This window comes from Embiotoca jacksoni, unplaced genomic scaffold (genome assembly GCF_022577435.1).
Source record: "Embiotoca jacksoni isolate LCO1_2020_lvr unplaced genomic scaffold, fEmbJac1.0.p SCAF_8, whole genome shotgun sequence".
NCBI lineage: Eukaryota > Metazoa > Chordata > Actinopteri > Embiotocidae > Embiotoca > Embiotoca jacksoni.
The window spans coordinates 12,587,909-12,609,013 of record NW_027185436.1 but is presented as its reverse complement, the minus strand read 5'-3'; the positions used below and the strand labels follow the sequence as shown (position 1 = coordinate 12,609,013).

Below are 21,105 nucleotides of genomic sequence, written 5' to 3'. Positions count from 1 at the left end.
GGAGGAGGAGCTGTTCTTTTCAGTACGACCCCACGGTCCTAAAGCCTCACCGGGTTAAGTACATCAGCTGAAAAATAGTCTGGTAACTTGTCATGGCATGCAGCCCTGAAAAATGAAATCCATCGTCAGCACTCAGCATGAAAAGCCTGGGATGTCCATTCACATTTATGTTTAAGCTGAGAGGGAAATTATTTTTGTGGAACTATTTCTTTAATCCATCCTCGCACTTTTTTCCCTTTCCTTATCCAAGAATAATTTTCACGCTTGTTAAATGTTCTGTGGTTGCCTATAAATAGCTGCTCTGCTTTCAATTTTCATTTCAAAATACAGTCATTACTTTACATTTATAATCCCCATCCAACTGTGGAGTCTTATCTGGCCCCAAGTGCTGGGTACATCTGTCCAAACCCAATCTTCCTGGTCTCCTGCTGTCCTCTCCAACCCAGTGAGTACCTGTTTATTCCCCCTCTGGTTTTGGTCAGAATAGTGGACTCTACAGAAAGTAATAAAGGGCAGCTGCCAATAGGTATTTGCCTCTATCTGGCTGCATGTGCACAGGGAGCGAAGGGGCCCTGGAACATTGTTGGTTGACTGGTAAAAAGGGCAGCCAGCGCATGACTCAGTCAATGTTCACTAAGCCACTTTTCAAATAGATGCTTACCCAGTTTTCAGGCAATCACTAGAGCAAACACACAACATCGGTCTGGTATGCGCCACTACACTGAGCTCTCACGGTCTGATCATTTTGACTCATTCAACCATATATTTTATCTCATGACATGTTTGTTACATGAATGGGGTTTCCTAAATGGGAAATATTTTAGTTGAAAATGTAAGACTTTTGTCAGGAGTGGAAGCAACTGTTATAAGATATGAAATTCATATTAGCACACCAATAATTCACAAAAAAATAGAGACTTCTTATTGTATAAGGCTGACCATTTGTCAACTACTGAAAGTGGGCAAAGCTTGTAGGGACAGTCCTACAGTAAAAAAAAAAATAAAACTAAATAGTGATCTGTGAATGACATTTTTGCAGAATAACAACCTTAACAGTTCACTTCATCATATTGAGCATTTAATTTTTTTTTCAAAAACTTTATTCAAATGTTTTTTATTTTATTGCGATTGTTACTGTACTTTCAATTTTAGAATTAAAAACCTTAGAGTCTTGCAATATTTTCACCTTAAGAGCAAGAATCAACTGGCTACTTGTGATACAACAGTGGAAAAACAATAATTTCATGCTCCAAATGGTGCACATAGGTCTGTATTTGCCCACACACACACACCCTATAAAAGTGGCTGCACCTACTTGGCCTTGTTCCCTGTTGCCATAGTTAATAATTTAATTAGCAGGACACAGGCTTACTGAGAGCCCAGAGACTCAGCACTCTCAGTAATGATAGTAAAGGCTGGTCATTTTCCAGTTTAATTTACACTTTGCCTTCAGAAAATTCAAAACTGTGCCCACGTTAAGTTTACTTCACAAACTTTGTTTTCAAGGTTGAGACAGAAGACATAATATTGCAACATTGTTCAATGATAGATACATGAATAAAAAGTAAAATGAGTATATCTTTTGATGAAAATTACAATTCTATCTTTAGGCAGGTTGAAAAGCTGTCAAGAACTAAAGTTTTTTTTTAATCATTGTCGGGTAGTAAAGTTTTTTTGAGTTTTGTCTTTAATGACTTATGAATCTAAGAATTTCAAACATATGGTTGTTTTTGTCTGGAGAACAGCAGCAGAAATGTTTCATTAAAAAACACTTACTGTAGGTTTCGTTAAGTGTGGGAAAATTCAAACTCTTTATGTCGTGATTTAAGGTTTATCTAACTTTCATTAATAAGCATTACTTTGTTTTACGTTATGTTCTTGAGGCAAATCTTAATCTCATAGAGCCCCACAAACCAGATGTGGATTTTGACTTGGGTCATAGGAAACACATTGCATAAGGTTTATGTATGAATCATTAATACAAGCTTATTGTCAGAGCTGTTGCATAATCTAGATGCTCACAAGCCCAACACTTCATGCATATGCAAGTACATCGAGAGGTACATTACAGTCAGATGCTGATAAACTGTTTAGATAGAATTTCATCAACTCTGACAATGCCATATCCCCAGTAAATAAAAGTTGTGAGGATAAAACAATACAAAATTTCCATATACATTTAATCACTAGCCTGACATGGCCAATCAGAGAATCTATAAACTCTTTCATGTCTGTTTGCCTAATACTGAGAGCCACCCATCTCAAACAAATGCAGTGGGCTATCTGATGATGTAAGACTGCTCTAGTGTGTGGTCTGTTGCAGGGCAACCGCCTGCTCACCATCAGATCCAGTCAATCGCCGTCAGTCCTCATGCGGTTGGAAAATAGACACTTATCCTCATCCCAGCAGAAAGCCTCTAATGGAACATTAAACCACACACTATATTCCACCGATGGGTACCAAGCAGCCAATTTCGCCAGATGCTATTACATTACATCACTGCATCAGTCTGAGCCTACTGTTGGTGCTGAGACAAGGCAAATATACAGCTTAGAACAACAGAGGAAAGAAGCACTACGGTTGGGGTGATGGTGATCAGAAAGACAGACCTGATTACCTGGTTACTGTAGCTCTGCATAAACAAAAACTCAATTCTAAACATGAATAAAGTTTTAGAAAATGTAATGTTATAAAAGAATTCAGGCCACTGGCGCTTATGAGGAACAACTGTTTCACTACACTGTTTTCCTTTTGTGCACCCAATGCCTAGAGGGGTCTCTTCTCTGTGCAGCAAGTCTGATGATGAATAAAAGCAACTGCAGGAACTGAGCTCTTACATAACTCAGTCAGCCTCCCAAGTGCTGGCACACTGCAGCATCAGCAGTTGCACCACTCATTCAAGACTCCATATGTGCATGTCATAAGCTTTCTTAAAATATCTGCAGGTAATTTTATCCTGGGTCACATCGGACAGGTTTTGCTCAGGGTATACGGAAAAAGCTCCTGTGTTCTGTCACAGTGGCAGCTCTCCAGCCACAGCAGCTGTTAAAGCAGACGGAAAGTGGACACCGTTCTGACTGAGATGACTGCAAACTTCCTGTAAACTCATGTGCATGGATGAAGGGTCACAAAGGTGTCGTATATTATCAGATGTTTTCAGCAGTCGGAGGAGAAAGGCGGCCGTGGTGAGTAGACCGCACAGAGCGCTATGGAAACGGGGGACCATGAGGACAGCCAGCCAAGTGGGGGTCAATGTCCCAGCTGGAGAGAGAATAAATAATTGTATTGTAACACAGAAAATATGGAAAATACCACAGCTCATCACATTTCTATGAATTTAACAAACGCATACTTATATTCCGATTGACATGCTAGTGTGGTACCTTGCTGGAGCTTTTTGCAGACTGCAAGGTTTTCTAGCACCTGTGCAACACTCTCCTCTGCCCATGAATTCAGGATCTGTGCCAGAGCAGAGGACTGAGAGTATTTTTCAGCCATCTGCAGCAGATAAGGCAGCACATGTACAGACATCACAGAGGGCTCTGCAAACACATTGGCCTCATCCTGCTCATACAGACTGCAACACCTGAATAAAAGAGTAATAGTGACAGTTAAGCAATACTCAGTTAAGGCTGTTCAGTTTACATATTGCTTCAGTGAGGTAACATACCCCGCAGCTGAGGCGTCTCTCAGCACAGATCTGAGGTCGGACTGAGGCAGGTGACACAGCAGCACCTCCAATGTGCCAGGTATATCCCAGCATTTCTCCAGCAACAGGTCCAAGAGCAGCGGCAGTGCCTGGTTGACCTGCATAACGTAGACGCTACTCCGGCTTTCTCCTATTCTTGCATGGCGGAGCATAGAGGTAAAACAAGCTGCTTTCATCCTCACCTGCTGGCTTTGGTCCTGCAGCAAGTACAGGCCTGTGTTGATCAAACTAAAGCAGAAAATTAGGCACTATTAATTTATGTTTATCAGAGTTTATAAATTGATAGACAGCATAGTTTGACTTCCTTCATACCTGATCATGATGGCAGGCAGAGTGCTGTTCTCTCTCAGGCTATAGTTCATTAATGGAACTCCAGCCACACACAGAGCTTCAGCACACGCTATCCTGAGCACTTCAGGGGCGTCTGGGGTCCGCTGGCTTTCCAAGATGCCACACCAGTGCTGGAACACTGATATCTTTAGACTGATTAGAAAAAGATAAGAAGAAAGTCACAGCTGCAGGCAAAAGTCCACTTCCAAAATACATTTTAAAAAAGACAATAAAACGTGTAAAAACCTGGACTCTGGCCAAAGGGAAAGCAGCAGACTGGCAGCGCTCAGAGCCTGGGACAGAAACTCTGGCCCGCCTCTCTGGGCCTCCAGGTCCAAAAGCAACAAATCCAGACACTCAGGCAGAACTGGTTCCTCCAGTGGGGCCACGTGTAGAACATGGCGGGATAAAGTAGAACAACCTCCGGCCATCACTACCACCAGGGCTTTGAGGTATGTCCTGCGGTACTCCACACTGTGGCTCAACAACACCTCCTTTAAGTTGAACTGGAAACAGAAAGCTTTAGCTTAGTGCTTTCATCTTCCTGTCAAATGATCAGTTGTCCAAATAATCAAAAGTTTAAATGCTCATCCCATAACTTTGTTCTCCAGTCATTACTTACAATTTACAGTGTGCACTGTCAATGTATTGGTACTAAAACTTTCCACTACAATTCTCTTTACTTTACATTACCATTGTTATCCTAAAACCCAATCAGATAGATGGAAAAATGGTCCTGTGCTCCAACTAAATGATGTAATACAGGTAAACACACTGTAAAATAAATGACTACGCCATATAAACAGTAGTCTCTATCTTTACCCGCTGTCTGTAAATATGAAGTATCGCATCTTATCAAGCTTATTTTAACGAGAGTCAGTAAAACACTTGACAGCGTATTCATGGGAAGGTACAAAGATAATGTAACTTGCCGGAGAGCTTATCTAAATGACCCACATTAACTTAAACACTGCAAATAAATACTAGGACAGATACCATCAGCATGACTGTGTTACATCTCCATGGTTACAGAATAAAATAGTTTAGACACACCCTTTCATATGTCGGTGGGGAATACAGATCTCCAGCCACATTTCAGCCTCAGACAGTAATATTTTTAAGCCTATCTTCACCTCCAAAGTTTCCTCGCCTTGTTTGGTAAGAAGGTTGTTACAATTAAAGCTGCTAGACCAGTTTTTGGAAAGGTTGTTTTTCTTTATGCTGAAGTCTAGGCAGCATGTTTTACCTGTAACACCCTCTGGATGACCTCTTTCAGGCCAGTCTGCTGCAAACCCTGCCCATCCAGCACCCACGTAACCAATGAGAGCCTCAGATCAGGGCTCGCTGCAGAGAAGTGGTCCCAGATTTTACATGCTGACTGTGGATCAGCACATAGGAAGTAGATGGCTTGTTGATGGAAGGATGACAACCCAACCTGTGGAGGTGACAGAGGTAAAACATAAGGAACAATATATCTGTCAGGGCATCTTGGCAGACTTGTGGTTGAAAGCCCTGGAAACGTATTTTCTAAATAAACAGTGAGTGACTGGGTAAGACATGAAAATAATTATTTTAATGCCCATTATATAACAGCTTTGTGTGGAACTAGTCTAAGTAGGGTTTTTTGCGATACCTAACAATATATTTTGCATTCCCTCTGACCCATATGATACTGTGTTATGCATTCTGTATTTGACAGACCTTGATTGTGACCGCAGCTGTGGCTGGTTCAGTTGCATGTCTGTATTACTGCAGCTTGATAACTGGTAGTTGGGCTGCAACCCACTAATTTCTTAATGAGTGTAACGCTAACAACATGCAGTAGTCATGTGTCAATAAGTCACACACCTGAAGACCCTGCTGAGGTGTTTGGAGGTCATGGATGAGGGTGTCACTGAGCTTTGACAGGAAGGTCTCACTGCAGAGTCTTCTCAGACACTCGGTGACACTGAGGTAGACTGCTCTCACGAGGGGGCAGCGCTGAGCTTCAGTCACCAGCCACAGAGAGGCCTGCATCCTGTTCAGCACCTCACACAGGTCATCTGAAGGGGCACTGCCAATAGAAACACAGTAGGATTTCGAAGCCTGACGGTGTCTGTACAACAAATTCACCAGGCCTTCTGAAAGTCTGAAAGGGAGTGATGAATGAATAAGCAGCTCTTTGAAGTCTCACCTGTCTGTGCAGAGAGCTCTCTCTAGAATGGCTTTGATCTGCAGCAGCTGTCCATGGAGCTGGTTGTGACAGTAGTGCTCCTGTAGACTAGGCAGTTGGGCTGTAAGTTTGATGAGGATGCTCATGTACTCTGAGGAGGGAGTCATGGCAACCAGAGCCTTCGAGGCCATCACTCTCACACTGTAAATAGGGCTGGCAGACAGCTGGAGTAAAGGAGGCAAGAAGTCCGACAGAGTTCTGGCAGAGGAAAAACCAGAAGACATCCACTTGATCAAATAAAACTCAGTATGGAGATTTACAAATGTACAAAGTTTCCCAACTGATTTGTACAAATGTTTGATCAAATGCTAATGTTAAGGAATAGTTCAACATACGGGTAAATATGCATATTTGCATTCTTGCAAAGTTACAGCAACAGCTTTTTTTTTTTAATCAGTACAAAATAGTGTAAAAATGATATGGTTATATTAAATACCATCATAACATGTTAGAATTTTTTTATTTTTGGACGGAGCCAGGCGAGTTGTTCCCCCTGCTTTCAGGATTTATACAAAGCCAAGGAAACTGGAAGCAGCCTCCAGGTACATATTGGGTGTACAGACCTGATAGTGATGTTTATATCTTACTTTTGGCATTAAATTGAATGTGCATTTTTCCCAAAATGTCAAACTATTACTTAAACCAGCTGCCTTCAGTCACATCATGAGGGTCAGAGAATCTGATAATTTTAATGTCAGTGATAAGTAAACATCATTCACTCTGTTGAGTCTTGGACACCAGGCTGGAGTTGGGCCAACAGAGTGAGGATAGGGTAGAGCGAGGGTTGCAGGTGTAGCTTAGCCTCATTGGAGGGATCCTGGAGGTGTTGTGCTGCCCCTCTCAGCTCGCCCAGGACGAAGGGCTGGAGTGCCTGATAGTGGAAGAAGAAGGCAGGGAAGGACATGGCATGCTGGGTAGGGCCAGCTTCTTCACTGCTGGACCGCTGGCCGAGCATTCGCGAGCACAGAGAACCTGGAAACAGACTTGAATTTCTGTAGTTTCAGAGTATTACATATGAAGAGAGCAGTCAATGAACTGATTAGTAAGAAACAAAAGTTTTATTTTGATAATAGCTTCATAATTTTAGTATGGTTTTAAGCAAAAATGTTCCAAATTCATGGTTTTCAGTTTCTAAAATGGTGGTGAGTGTTTACCAAATTGACTTCTCTTCTATAAAAGTAAACTAATGAATAATAACTGAATAATCGGATGCAATTAGAATGAGTCAACTTGATCATGGGAAATTTATATGGGTAATTTTGTATTATTTTCTGGCATTTTAGCGACTAAACAATTCCACAATTAATGACAAAATAATGGGCAGATGAATGAACAAGGCCTAGCCCGAATGTAATCCTTAATATTAAAAATACCGGCTGAAAGTAACGTTCTTACTGTAAAGTTGCAGAGCTGCATTCCTCATGGCCCAGCAGGGAGAATTGAGCAGAGTGAGTGACAAGATGGCTACTGCGGGCGCAAACTGAAGGACAGCTACTCCCAAACCTGCACCACGCACCAGGGCCTGCAGAGTGTGAACTGCACAAACCTGTCAGGGAAAGGAACAGTCAAGTGATCACATCTGTCTGTGTGGTTATAATGATCAACATGCTTATTGTTGTTGCTGTGTCTACACACCTGTGGCAAGTCAAGTGTTTGGTCCAGGTCCTCATTTAGAGGGGTTTTGGCTGTTTCCAGTAAGGTTTGCATACTATGGGCTAACAGTGGTCTTGCTTTACTGGCCTCCTCTGCTGATACAACACAAAGGATCAGCATAGGCAACCCTGCAGCCCGCCGGGTGACAGAGGTAGAATGGAGGCACTGAACAACCTGCAATCCCTATAAAGATTTAGGAGAGGAAAAATATTATAAGTCACCAGTATTAATAAAAAAATACATACAAGCATGCATCATCACTCACTTGTTTCAGCATTTGGCCTGGAATATCCTTGAGCTCTGGATCATTGCTGCTCAACAGAGAGGCACAGAACTTTGTGAAGCCTATACAGCATCCCTCTACTGCCCCCTGGTGAGGGGAAAAAATTATTTAGAAAAAAACCTGAGAGTTGTGAAGATTTTAGACTTAGTGCCTCCAAAAGGATTTATAAAACGTACCCAGTGGCGACATTTGAGAAGAATATTCTTGAATACTTTTGATGCTCTCATTAGATCTGGTTTTGTTAGAAGGCACTCGCTAGGTTGTTTGGATTCCGTGAGAATTTTCTCCACCAGAGAACCTAAAAATATTCCTATTTCCTAAAAAGAAAACATGACAGGAATTAATATTCAGAAAAAGTTGTGCACATCAAGCTAAAATGTCACACTTCTTAACTGTTGAGATATGAAATGATGCATCTAAATGGGTGATCTGATTCTGCTTTACCTTGAGGGAGACCCAGCAGCAGGTGAGAACAAGGCTGTGCTCTTCAGACAGCAGGACACACTCGTCTCCATCCGCTTGGCCACCTCCAGACGTTTGGGCAATTAGAGAGCTGATGGCATTTCCCATGTCACAAAAAGAAGGTGGGGCATCTAAGAAAGAGAGCACTTTACTGCCTGGCGTCAAAAATAAATCTGAAATAAATCAGGATTTTTTTTTTCTGCAGACTGCTCCATCACCCTTTTCAGTGGCACAAGCATCCTGGTCGCCATACAGAACACCGAGCAGCAGCAGAGAGATATTCTCCAGCAGGCCGAGCACCTCGATGTTCAGACTGTGGTCAAGTGTGTCATAGATACTGATGGGTGGACTGAGCAAACACTTCTGAAGGGCAATTAGAACTCCTGCAACATAATTCATGACAAGATTTAAACAATAAAACGATGCTTCTAGGGCACATCATCATTTAAATGTGTGCTGATCTTAAGGCTCACCGTGTATAGGCTTAGTTCTTGCAGCAAGCATCATGTCTGCCTTGGCTGTCAGGTAGTGCTCCTCGAGCTCTTTCACCAGGACTCTGACAATGCACGAGCTCTTTGGGTCACTGCTGACAGTACTGTTGAGCCTGCAGTCCTCATTCTGGTCTTGTGATCTACAGGAAGAACATCTGATAACTGCTTATCCTTCCAATCTAAACCGGGTGAACCAGGGCATGTAAGAGGTAAAGCTTACTTCTGAAGGAGGACCTTCATCATCAGTGCTCCCATCTGCGCCTCCTGCACCCGAGGACTGCACAGAAGCTGTTTGGCTCTCGTGTGCAGCACTTCAGCGATGTCATCTGGATAACTGGGTGGGAAAAATCTCAACAATAACCCTGCTGAGAGCTCCCGAATCTGAAGGAAAAGAAAATCCCTTATTCTCAACGTAAATCAATTTGAACTACTTAAAGGAAATAGGGGGCAGGATACAGCAGCTCTACCTCATTTGTAGAATCTTCTAAACAGCTGATAAGGACCAGCTGGTTTGTCCTGCAGAAGAAATCCCACTTCCCTCTTTGTCTGGCATAATTAATAAGAGACCCAATGTTTGCTGTAAAAATTAGTCCATGAACTTCATTAAGAGTCAAAAATATATATAAAACATTAAAAGAGTAATTACTAGCACCACATAGTATAACCTATGTTGTTTTGGCTACATTTTTCAATCCCTGTTTTTACAAACTGACCTGGAGGTTGTCCCTTCTTTTTGTCAGGGCTCCAGGTGTCTGTGCAGGTCTCCAGCACAGCAGACAGCAAAAGCAATGCAGTTTTCTTCCTCTGATAACTGTGTCCTGGTGCCAGATTGCTGTATGGAAGTTGATTCAACCATTCCACAAATCCTGTGTGGCACACAAAAAGAGCTGCAAATTAACAACAGTGCGACAAAGGCTAAGAGTATTAGGCTGGGTGCCAAGTGGTATTTATCTGTTATCTTTGTCCTGTTTCCTGACACAGTTGCCCTTGATTAATTAAATATTTTATCTATTCAATTAGGGTACCGGTGATTTAACCTCTCTGGAGAGCTGTAAGGAGTTTTGACCTAATTATTTTACCTCAACCAATTTAAACAAAGCAATTCAGCAGTCTGTGACAAACAGCTATCCCAGAAAGCGGAAACCTGTAATTTAGTGAGAAATAGTAATGAATATAGAAACACTCAGAACAGACACATAAACTTTAAAAGAAACCACAAAATACAAAATGATAAGTGTATAATGGCTGTTAATTTTCGAACCTATTCCCTGCTCCAATGTATCCTGAGCCCTCTGTAAGTGGGTGGCATCTCCTTTCTTTTTGCCCTTCTGTCCTCCGACGTGTGCCAAGCAGCCATCTCTGATACGAACCAGAAACTTCTTCACTCCTGCATGAAAATGCTGGCGAAAAGGTGAAGACTCGCAGTTTAGGTTCTGAGGAATAAACATCCTCATTATCGCCATCTCCTCTGTGGTTGGAGTGTCTTTGGTCTTTGGGCAGCAGCAGAGCAGATTAAGAGCAGCAAGACGAACTTTGTCATCTGCAGATCCGAGAGCTAGCTGCAAGGTTTCAAAGATGGAACTGCCCTGAAGAACCCACAGAGCGCAACCGGTCACAGCCCGATAGGAGCTCAGGATGCAGGCCCAGGCGTGAAGGTGGCCAGGGCTGTATGGGTCCAGAGAGACCACCAGATGGTCCACAGCAGAGGGGAAGACCTGAAAGGTGCAGGGTAATAAGTATATTGAGCTGTTGTTCTGCAGCAGAGCCACATCAGACGTCAGTGCCTCATGAAGGACGGGCTGCCAACGCCTCGCCCAGTAATGGGCCAGATCCGGCTCGGTGTGTGAAGCAGACGTTTGTGAGCCCTCACGCAGCTCTCGTCTCAGCTGCTGGATCAGACATTTGTAAAGCTCAGAGCCACAGGGTGACAGGTGATTGGTCGACAAGCACTTCAGGAGATGATTGGGGATTTCTACATATTGATCCAGCACCTGATCGATTAAAGAGAGAAGGAAAGAAATATGTATCAAAATCATCATGACCAAGAATGACATTATAGGAACAGTGATAATCCTGAAATCTTCACCATGTCAGTGCCCAGATATGGCAGCAGGGCACAGAGGCGATGATATTTGGCTTTGGCTTCCCAAGGTAGTTTCATTATTCGCTGAAGCAGAGTGAAATAAAATGTCTTCTTTGTGTCACAAAACTGCTCACAGTCCATCTTATAGAAGTCCAGCAGCAGGAAAAAGGCACTGCGCACAAACTCAGACACCCCTTCCACCTGCAAATGCACAGTAAGACACATATGTAATTTAAAAACAGTGTCCGGGGTATTCTGAACCCCAGTAATTCTGGGCACTGTGTGTTCAAAGGACTATACATCCAAAACAGTTCTCTCAAATAATAATGTAAATTAAATCTGAGAGTTGGTACTTTCATGTAATATCCTTTTAAATTAAATAGCATAGCCTGAAGATTAAAGAATGAGCAACTGTCCAAATACTTACAGTCTGGACTGTATTGACAGAAAAGAACTCAGTTTTTGAACAAAAGTGTATCCAACTCATGAACACTTTGCTTCTTTGGAGAGTAGATTTGGGCAGATTTGAACTATTTTCTAGAGTTTTGCTCAAACAAAACTGCACTGTGATGATTTACTAATGGTACATTATAAGATTATAAAAATTTCAAGCAAAAAAAATCTTTGCATAGTGACTAATATCATCTTCCATTATTTGGCTATTCATATAGTTTACAGTGTCAAACAATGCCCAGTCACTAAAATGCTTTTTAGGTTGTTTGAATTGGAATAGTATAAGGATGCTCAAAGACTCACTGGGCTTTCTGCATTGGTCCAGATAATGTGAATGAGCTGCTGCTGCAGGCTGCTGTCGTCAGGCAGGAGGCGGACTCCTGTCATCCTCCAGAGATCAGCCAGACTTTCTTTCACTTTCTTCAGCCATACTGTCAACACTGTAACGACATGTGAACATGTGATAACTTTATTCAAACATTTTATCAAACACCCTAGGCATGACTCACCTTCGAAGGCAGAGTGGTGACAATCCAGCTTCTCCTCACACAAAGCATAGACCAGAGGAAACAAACCGTTCAGCAGCAAACACTTCTGAAAATAGAGAAATGACAGATTTGGTAACAAAAGCAAGCTCAACAAGTACAACATGTTTTTGACACAAACTTTTAACAGATTTACTTCAGTGGCATCTTCATGTGAAGTGAGCAATATGTGAGGTCGACAGCAGGTCAGGAGGCCCCTGCTCACAGCCAGCCTGTCCACTCCGTCCTTTCTTGTAGGGTTGCACTGAACCTGGAGAGCACCAACAGTCAGCAGCCAGGGCTCTGAGACATAACAGGACAACAGCTAGTTAGATAACAGCTACTCACTCAGGAATCTCTAGGTATGCCCAATTTGTCGAAAAATTGTAGAACATTTGGTTTATTATGTTCTGGTTACAGTGCAACAAAGATTAGATCTATGTACCCGCATGTGTACATATTTGGTCTAATTCCAGTGCTTGTTTTTCTCATGTTTGTTTGTTTTGTTAATGGTTACATACCTGAACGAGAGACCTGTAGCAGACTCCAGGCAGCAGCTCCTCCAGCTCCACTCTCTGATGCTGTGTTGATCAACATGGCCACAGCGGTGCCTGCCAAAAGACGAGTCTCCCTGTTGCAGCACTGCAAGGCAGGACATGCTGATTGATAAGATAAAACCAAGGTAACGACAGATATCTTGTGAATGAGTGACTGTCAACAAGTGAAGAAACCTGTCCGAGTATTATGTTCATAAGGGCCTGCAGGATCCTCTGCACTGTTGGGCCCCTGTGGTTGTTGTCCCACACTAGAGGAGCCACTTCACCGGACAACAGCTGAAATACTTGCAAACAGACCTGGAGAGATTACAGTTCTAAAGTCAGTAACAGAGATTGAACAATAAGTTTACAATGAATGCAATGGACTCTGCCTGATTCATGATGCACACTGCTCTTCGTGTACCTTGACAGAAATGTAACACACAGGCCCATCTCTCAGAGATTCTTGTTGCAATACGACAGGGAATAAATCAGACACTTTACTCAGGAAGGACATGTATGACTCTCGCCACACCTCACGACCAACGGTGCTGTCTTCCAGGAACATACAGGCTGAAAATGGTTAAAAAAAAAAAAAAAAAAATTTAAAAAGCCACATTGTTGATAAAGTTAATACAAATTTGATCATTGTGACACACTTAAATAACGCCATTTTTTTTTTGCCATGACTAACCTTTCTGCAAATCCTCAAATGTCAAAATCTGAAAGCAGACAAGGTCAAAGTTATCTGCAATGTCTTTATGAAAAAACATGACAAACACAAGTGAAGTGAGAGCGGTGTACCTGGTCACTGTGGACTGTGGAATCCAAACAGTGAAGCGTTTCTCTAAAAACCAGCTGGTGATCCACCTTTGCCAAAAGTTGCAGCATCTGTCAAGCAAATGCAACGTTTCAGTGAGACTCTACTTTGTCTCATGCATTGTAAAGCGAACACACATGCTGTAGGGCTGACCTGGTCCACTTTACGACAGGCTGTGGAGATGCTGACCATCTCCACCTGCATGGATATGAGGAGTCGGACCAGAAGCAGGAGGTGGTTGTCCTCTAAATTACGAAGTTGTGCCTCTGAAATTTGTTTCAGCAGTTGGACAGCCTCCTCTAAACAGCGCTCCTTACATCTTTTCACACTACTCCTGTTGACGCAAGTATAATTATTCATCACCCCTCATTAATCATGCGACAAATACAGTATTCATATACCATGAAGGGGACAGTGTGTAAGTGTAAGTGTAAAGCTTTAGGCACCAACCTGGAGGATTCAGACAGTTTATCAGAGAACAGCTTGAGTGTTTGGATGACATTTTCAGGTGCTCGATCCTCGGCGATCACACAGTCTTGCAAACTTGTCATCAGGTTATCAAACGACAACATTATTATATTACTTCCACACAATACAGATGCTCGTTATTGTCAGACACTCGTTGTCAGACACATATTGGCAGCACGCTGGTTTTCTGCTCACGTGACAAAACTCTACTTCTGCTATCACTAAACCGGCGGTCGTCGTGGAGTTACAGTGACCTGTTGCCATCTAGAGGCTGAATAAAGAATGCAGGCTTCGGCTGTTCGCGGTCCCTTTTTGGTCTTAACTGAAGGATATAGTGACAACAACCATCATTGAATTATAATGAAGAAATCCTAAAACACTGATAATTATTAGGAAAGTCCTGAAAAGTTCCTGCCCCATTAGTCTATTGTACATTATATCTTGTATGTGTGTAAGTATGACTTTATTTGAGTATTTCCGTTTGATGCTACTATATACTTCCACTGCATTATATTTCAGAGAGAAATATTGTAGTTTCTACTCCACACTACATTTATTTGACAGCTTTCCTTACTTTTCAGATTAAGATTTTACACACTGGATGACATAATATAATATATACTGTACTGTATATACTGTTTATACTGTGCATTTTATATTTAATAATTTTTAATGCTATTTTATTGCTTTTTATTATTCTATATTATCTTATTGCTTCCTGTATGCTGCTGTAGCGAAAACAAATTCCCCTTCGGGATTAATAAAGTAACTACCTAATCTAATTTACCTAACCTAACAAGCTTTTTAAAATAAAACAGATGGTTAAATATTAAATCAGTGGTTCCGGCCTGTTTTTCTTTTGATGTTTTCCAAAAAAAAAATCTGTGTAAATTGGGGTCACATTTCAAATATCTATGTCTGTGTTGTTAACAGCTCCATCAAATAGGGATTTTTCCCTCTAAACTTCTCACCTGTTTTAATTTCAATAAATGTTCCTACGATCCAATATGAGCAAAGATCAGAGAAAAACTAAAAACCGGTTTGTGTATTAGAACTTCCTTTTTCAATTTTCTCCAATCTTTCTCTAATTCTCTAATCATCAGACGACCCCTCGGATTTATCTGCAATCTGTGTATAAAACTGGATATAAAGGAGTTCAAACTAGCTCAACCGGCACCAGCTACAACATGCAGTTGACACACTGACGCTTCAGTATTAATAATCTAATGATGTCTTAAATATTGATACAGGCTATCAATCAAAGGGAGAAAACCTGTACTTTTATTAGTTTAACTTTTTAGTTTTACATCAGTAGGATTTATCTCGAAAGACTTTAACTTTTAAGTTTAATTGTTGTAATGGTACTTTTACTAATGTAAGTAATATAAATACTTGTATGATAAAAATGTGTAAAAAGTTGTCGAACACTCACTGTAGTCATACAGGCATTATCTGCCCCTCCAGGCCAGATGAGGGCGCTCTTGTTCATTTGAGTATAACTCTGTTTCCACAGATTAAGAATTTACCTGGTTGTGATTCGTTGAGATCTCCGTTGCTAAGACATCGCGAACAGTTTACAAATATGTCGACTTCATAATCTGAACTGAACCAAATGGCTTACGTGGTCGACACCTTATTTCCCACGTTCATTTCACGCCGGGTTACATGTGTTCTTTTCTTTATTTCCTTGGCTCATACTCAAAACACTATCGGTAAGAAGAACTGAGTTTATAAAGTTTACGTTCAAAGAGCTAACGCTACCTGCGCAGACGTAGCACAAAAACGAGCAAAAAGAGCACAATTCTGCGCATTTTCATTTAATTTTACGGGGATAACATGAGATGCAGCAAATACAAACTTTACTTTTATGTCCAACAGTTTTCCAGCCGTCTTATCTGACTGCAACTGGACCCGCGGTCAGTGCGTTTTTGCTGGGACAGACCTCTGACCTCTCTCTGAATCTGAGGACAGTTTCTCCATCCAACACCACAGGTACAAGATACAGAGACCTCCCGATATGCCCTCGTTATTAGTTTTAGTAGGCGATGTTTGGATTTGGTAGTTACCTAAATATTACAATTCTCCAGTTTAAAGGCTCACAAAAAAAGCAAGAAAAAAAGTTATGCAACTGCACTGTTTGTGAAGTTTTATGATTGATGGTTTGTTTTCTTTTCCAGGAAGCATTGGTTCTCCATCATGTGTAGCTGATGCAACACAGTGGGTGCTCACAACGGAGCAGCTGGGAAAGGTAAAAAGCCTATCTTACAGTGAACAGTCATTTTCATCATGTATATATTATATTTCATTATATAAATTTAAAAAAAAAAACAACCTCTAACAATTCATTTCCTCTGGTGTTGCAGACTGCGGTTCGAGTTCAGCTGAGACTGAATCAAAGTCTGCATTTGTGTGGTGAGAACGAAACAGACACTGACTGCTGTCTAAAGCCGCTGTGTGTCCTGGAAACCCTTCAGTTGTCTGCCTGTCAGAACAATACACCCCGGGCATCACTACTGATCCAGGCCAAGATACACGCCCTGCTGGTTCCTGCTAATGCTGGATCTGGTAACTCAAATGAAGCTCATCATAATGCATCTTCATCCTAGGAATGTGCTCTGAGAGTGCCACATGTCTAAATATACAACTCACCTATTGATTTCAGATAATAAAACAGTTATTCTAAACCAAGTGTACCAACCACTCGGCTCTTGTCCATGTGACTTAACATTGGGAGTGTGTGATATACGCTGCTGCTGTGACAAGGTATTTATAGTTCTCATTATTACATTCTTTTAATAATAACAGTGCATTTTATTCAACAATATTCCACTCTCTATTAGTCAGTAATGATTTATTTGTGCTTTAACCTTAACAGGACTGCTCCAGTGAGGATTTAGCACTGTTCTTGTCCCATTGTCTGCCAGGACCCTTTGGTGGACAGGTCTCTCCTGCTCCAGATTATCAGTGCTCTGTGCAGTCCTCTGAAAACTCCCCAGATTGGTTTCCATTTTTATGTGTCAATTCTCCACCTGAAAACAACCCCTACCTCGGGCTCTTTTACCAGGGAGACACGATGTGAGAAAGGATTGAATATATGTTTTCTCTCATCATGATATTTGTCTAGTACATTTTTTGTGACATGCTTTTATCTTTTGGCCTTTGATATGTCTAGTGCACCGAAGCCTGGTCCATCCTTCCAAAGGCCTGTTTTGTCAGCTCCAGCGCCTGTTAATGTTTATATTCAAGGGAGTCCCATTTTCACATTAAATAACCGGTATTTCACTATTCCCCAGGTTAGTTGTAAATATATTTTTTAACACTTTTTTTTTCAGATTATATTTTGCATTGTATGTGTGGCCAAAGCTGTAACAACTAATGCAGAATACATGTTTCTGTTTCACAGAAGGTCCTCGGTCAGTGTGTAAACAGTGCTCCTGTAGCATTTTTGAAAAATTTCAGAGTTGAGTGTGTGACTGTGCTACGCTCCTGTCCAACTGGATCTCCTTTACAGACACTACTAACCGATTTGAGCATTAAAGTGAAGGATGGACAACAGGGTAGGTTTTACCTGCTAAACATATTTTAGCTTTTTTTTTAATTATTATTATTTGTTCTGAAGCTTTTTGAATACAGGTTTGTTTTTCTTTTTTTATAAACATATTTCAGGTGATGTCATGGTAGATGTAATTGATGAAGTGGCCACTGACTTGAGTCCATTTATTTCCAAAAGAGATTCAAATGCCTCTTCGGGTATGGAGATCACAACATATTACTAAAACAAATTAAACTGGCACTTTACTGTCTAACTGTATTTATATTTATCCACAGACAAGACACTGCTGTGTGAAAATGTGACGTTGGTGCTGGATTACAAATTCTACTGGAAAGGAAATGGCATCACTGGTATCAAATTGACACGCACTGTTGGAACCATCACCTTAAGTGGTCGTGGTAAGTGCCCACAACGCTTGCCTACAATTTGGCTTATCACCAGTCAAAGTTAATGGATTTTCTTCATGTAGTTTTGGCTCATTGTTGCTATTCTGTCCTCCCAACAGCGTTGTTAACTACAAAATATTCTGCCTTGTTTCTAAATGGAGAATTCCTTGGTGAGCCCAACTCAGGGAACCCAGGTAAGAGCAAGACAAAATACTTGCGAGTGATGCTGTGGAAGTGAACTATGTTGTTGAAACCCATTACAGGGGCTAACACACATGCATGTTTTAAATGACAGGTTATCAGGTGGGAAGGCCTATTATTGCTGGAATCGAGGCCACTTTGGACAACAATACAGGTTCAATACAGAGGACATCAATCAATCTTTGGAAACCAGGTAAAACCCATAAAGTCATGCTGTTGTTGATTGCTTGCTTGCTGCATGTATCTAATACAGTTCAGTCCAAACACGTTTGTCAATTGTCTTCACCATTTTCTGATCTGGCTACCAGTGAGTGATGGACTTTGTTCCACTGCTGAGAAGAAACCAGTTCTTTATGGGGAGAATTCAACATCAGGATGTCTGCTACCTGTCAGCCGACATAATCTGACTCAGTGTGATCTCCTGAGGTCAGAGGCTCAGCACGAGTTCATGTTCGATCTATAAATGTGAATATTTGTATATACAGTATATATTTGTGTTTTTTTCTATTAAATGTAATATTTTTACTCCTTTAGAGGGACCGTTACCGCTCTACAGGCAGATTTAATTACAGCTACATATGTGGCAAAGAGTGGAAACCCAGATCTTCTAACCATGACAAACTGGGTGAACATAAGCTGTAAGTGGTGCAAAGACACTCATGTATTTTTGTGTCGATTTGACAATGTTCTACCAAAATATTTTCCTAGTGATACTAACTAAATGTTGAACTCAATATTTGAATTCCAGTTGTGACACTAAACTCAAGTACAGCTACGGACAACCGCATGAGTACATGCTATGATATTCCATCCCATCAGCATATCCATGTTTGGAGTCTTACCACCAGCATGGTAGGGGGAATACCTCAAAGGGAAATCCTTGCTCTGCAAGTCAGGTGTGTGTCAGATGTATACTTATTCCAAAGTGCTTTATACATTTCACTTTCAATTCAGGAGGAGCTGTTAATAAATTTTTGCAGGTTACTATATATGCAAATTCTCTTTAGCTCTACAAAGTATTATAAATCATTGTGAATGAATAATACTGTTTTGGGTATTTTTAGCTATAGCCCATCCAATTGGGCACTGGACTGTGGAGGAGGTTCTGTCTCCTCATGTATGGATGCAGACGAGACCCAGTTGTTCCCCCTCACCTCCTCAATCACCTTCACTGACATTCCTATCAACACAAGACCTGCAAAAACCAGGTGCTGAATCCAACAGTGAGGCTGTTTTTAAGAGGAGACTCTTCAAGCCAGTGAAATTACTTCATGTTTGAGCTGCCTAACTCATACAAACATAAAGTTTGATGTTTTGTTACGCCTTTTTTTTTTACCTGCAGGTTTCAGATCAACTTTACAGAATATGACTGTAACCGGAATGATGTGTGTTGGCCCGAGCTCGTCTTTCCCATCACCAGTAGATACACAGGTGGGATATCTACTCCCAAGAAATGTTGCTAGTGTTTTACTCTTTAACTTTGGAGATAATTCAGTAAATCAAGAATTGCTTTAATGCTCAGATGCTAAGAAAATTTGTATTACAGGAAAATCCATAATTTGAGTTTAACACATTGTGAAGATTGTTACATCAATCATAGAGCTAAAAGCCTAAACAAGAGCAATACAGCCCCATGTCTGAATTAAATATTACAATAATCAATGTGATTGTATTTATGGTCAATTCTAGATTATCGTATTTATTGCATAGTGCATCTTTAAATACAACAGTGAATGCAACTGATCTTAGAGGTAATACAACAAATGTACTTCCATATCCTACAACTGTGATACATTTCTGCCAGAAACACTGCTGAAGCATGACAGTAGATACTGACAGTACTTATAGTGAATTATTGTACCTTTATCCCTCACAGGTGAGCCTTATTCTCAGTCACTTGCTAAGGGCATGATCTTGGTTTTCTTCTTCATCACTGCTTCAATTCTTGGAACTCCATGGAGACAAATCAGACAGGCGTGGAGCAGCTGAGCGCGCTAAACCTCTGACAAAATGCAGAAAGAAGGAAAATACTCAGATGGGTAATGGAGATGTGAGATGCTAAACAAGGATGTATTTAAATTTCATAAGTGTGTATGATTACGCCTTTTTCTGTCAGACATGGTGTGTATAGTTATAACATTTTTACATGTTTATATAAGTAGTTCTGAGAATGTAAACAGTTGTATTGGTGTACCATTTTGTAATAAAAATATTTTTCTGGTCTTTTCCCAGAACATACGTTTTATCACAACATTCTTATTAAGGTTTGAAATATGAATCAGCCTCTTGTGCAGTCCTTTAATTTAATCTAGAATTCAGTCGCATCTGTGGTCAGATAATTTTGTAACTTATTTATTGCTGCAGGACATTTATTGATATTTTAGATGTTCCCATAAAGAGTCATCTTCCAGAAACACAAGCTTGTTTTAGTGTCATGCAGACACACCAATCATAACAGAGTTGCTGCTCCTTGCTGATTCTGGACACGTCCACTGTTAGACCTCCTGCAGTAGGAATAACTATTGAAGCACATTTTCTTAAGCAGTAGTATTTCCACGTTTTCCTACTTTTAAGTCAAACCCGACTTTCTTGTAATTCCTTCTCAACAGAGATGGGTTGAGTGAGGAATGAAACATAATTACTCACTGTGCAACATTTAAACTAGAAAAACAACAGACAATAGTGCAAATGGACACTAAATACAGACAACAGACTATAAATTTGTATAAAACACTTCTCTATACATAATAACAATTAAAACACCTAGCACCAGACAGTGAAGCGAACACTGAAGAAGCAGAGCAGCCGTGGGTCTACAGCAGCTATTACTACTGTGCATTTATCACTCCTTTAGGTGGTGATTAAAGTGTCCATGCTTATGAAGCGAGTGCAGTATGTGTGGTGTAAAAGATGAGTGGTCCAAAATGTGAGTCTATCAGG

The 21,105-nt window shown here is 40.9% G+C and overlaps 2 protein-coding genes and 1 long non-coding RNA gene across 3 annotated transcripts; 2 read left to right on the top strand and 1 right to left on the bottom strand.

Annotated features, from left to right (window-relative positions):
* Positions 1-108: 108 nt before the first annotated feature.
* Positions 109-14,203, bottom strand: LOC138191925 (tRNA (32-2'-O)-methyltransferase regulator THADA). Its single transcript, XM_069139014.1, has 31 exons — positions 14,008-14,203; positions 13,711-13,891; positions 13,542-13,628; positions 13,432-13,459; positions 13,162-13,310; positions 12,933-13,055; positions 12,723-12,843; positions 12,359-12,504; positions 12,187-12,271; positions 11,981-12,117; positions 11,228-11,425; positions 10,403-11,132; positions 9,855-10,007; positions 9,609-9,718; positions 9,362-9,522; positions 9,124-9,281; positions 8,869-9,033; positions 8,633-8,781; positions 8,365-8,505; positions 8,171-8,275; positions 7,888-8,088; positions 7,648-7,798; positions 6,972-7,224; positions 6,214-6,450; positions 5,889-6,093; positions 5,287-5,475; positions 4,287-4,546; positions 4,023-4,193; positions 3,672-3,938; positions 3,385-3,587; positions 109-3,262 (listed from the first exon to the last, which is right to left on the bottom strand). Exons 1-31 carry the CDS (start codon positions 14,127-14,129, stop codon positions 3,015-3,017), a joined length of 5,634 nt encoding a protein of 1,877 aa, XP_068995115.1. The 5' UTR covers positions 14,130-14,203; the 3' UTR covers positions 109-3,014.
* LOC138191928 (uncharacterized) lies at positions 3,089-9,374 on the top strand. The gene is made up of 4 exons (XR_011177761.1): positions 3,089-3,186; positions 5,317-5,492; positions 8,639-8,772; positions 8,856-9,374. It is a non-coding gene; the product is annotated as an uncharacterized lncRNA (long non-coding RNA).
* A 1,387-nt stretch (positions 14,204-15,590) lies between the features above and the next one.
* tctn2 (tectonic family member 2) lies at positions 15,591-20,393 on the top strand. Its single transcript, XM_069178080.1, has 18 exons — positions 15,591-15,737; positions 15,904-16,017; positions 16,203-16,273; positions 16,389-16,590; positions 16,688-16,788; positions 16,901-17,100; positions 17,198-17,318; positions 17,429-17,582; positions 17,692-17,775; positions 17,854-17,976; positions 18,084-18,158; positions 18,260-18,358; positions 18,474-18,591; positions 18,700-18,803; positions 18,914-19,061; positions 19,230-19,373; positions 19,508-19,596; positions 20,042-20,393. The coding sequence occupies exons 1-18, from the start codon at positions 15,638-15,640 to the stop codon at positions 20,152-20,154; spliced, it is 2,160 nt and encodes a 719-aa protein (XP_069034181.1). The 5' UTR covers positions 15,591-15,637; the 3' UTR covers positions 20,155-20,393.
* The last annotated feature ends 712 nt before the right edge of the window (positions 20,394-21,105 follow it).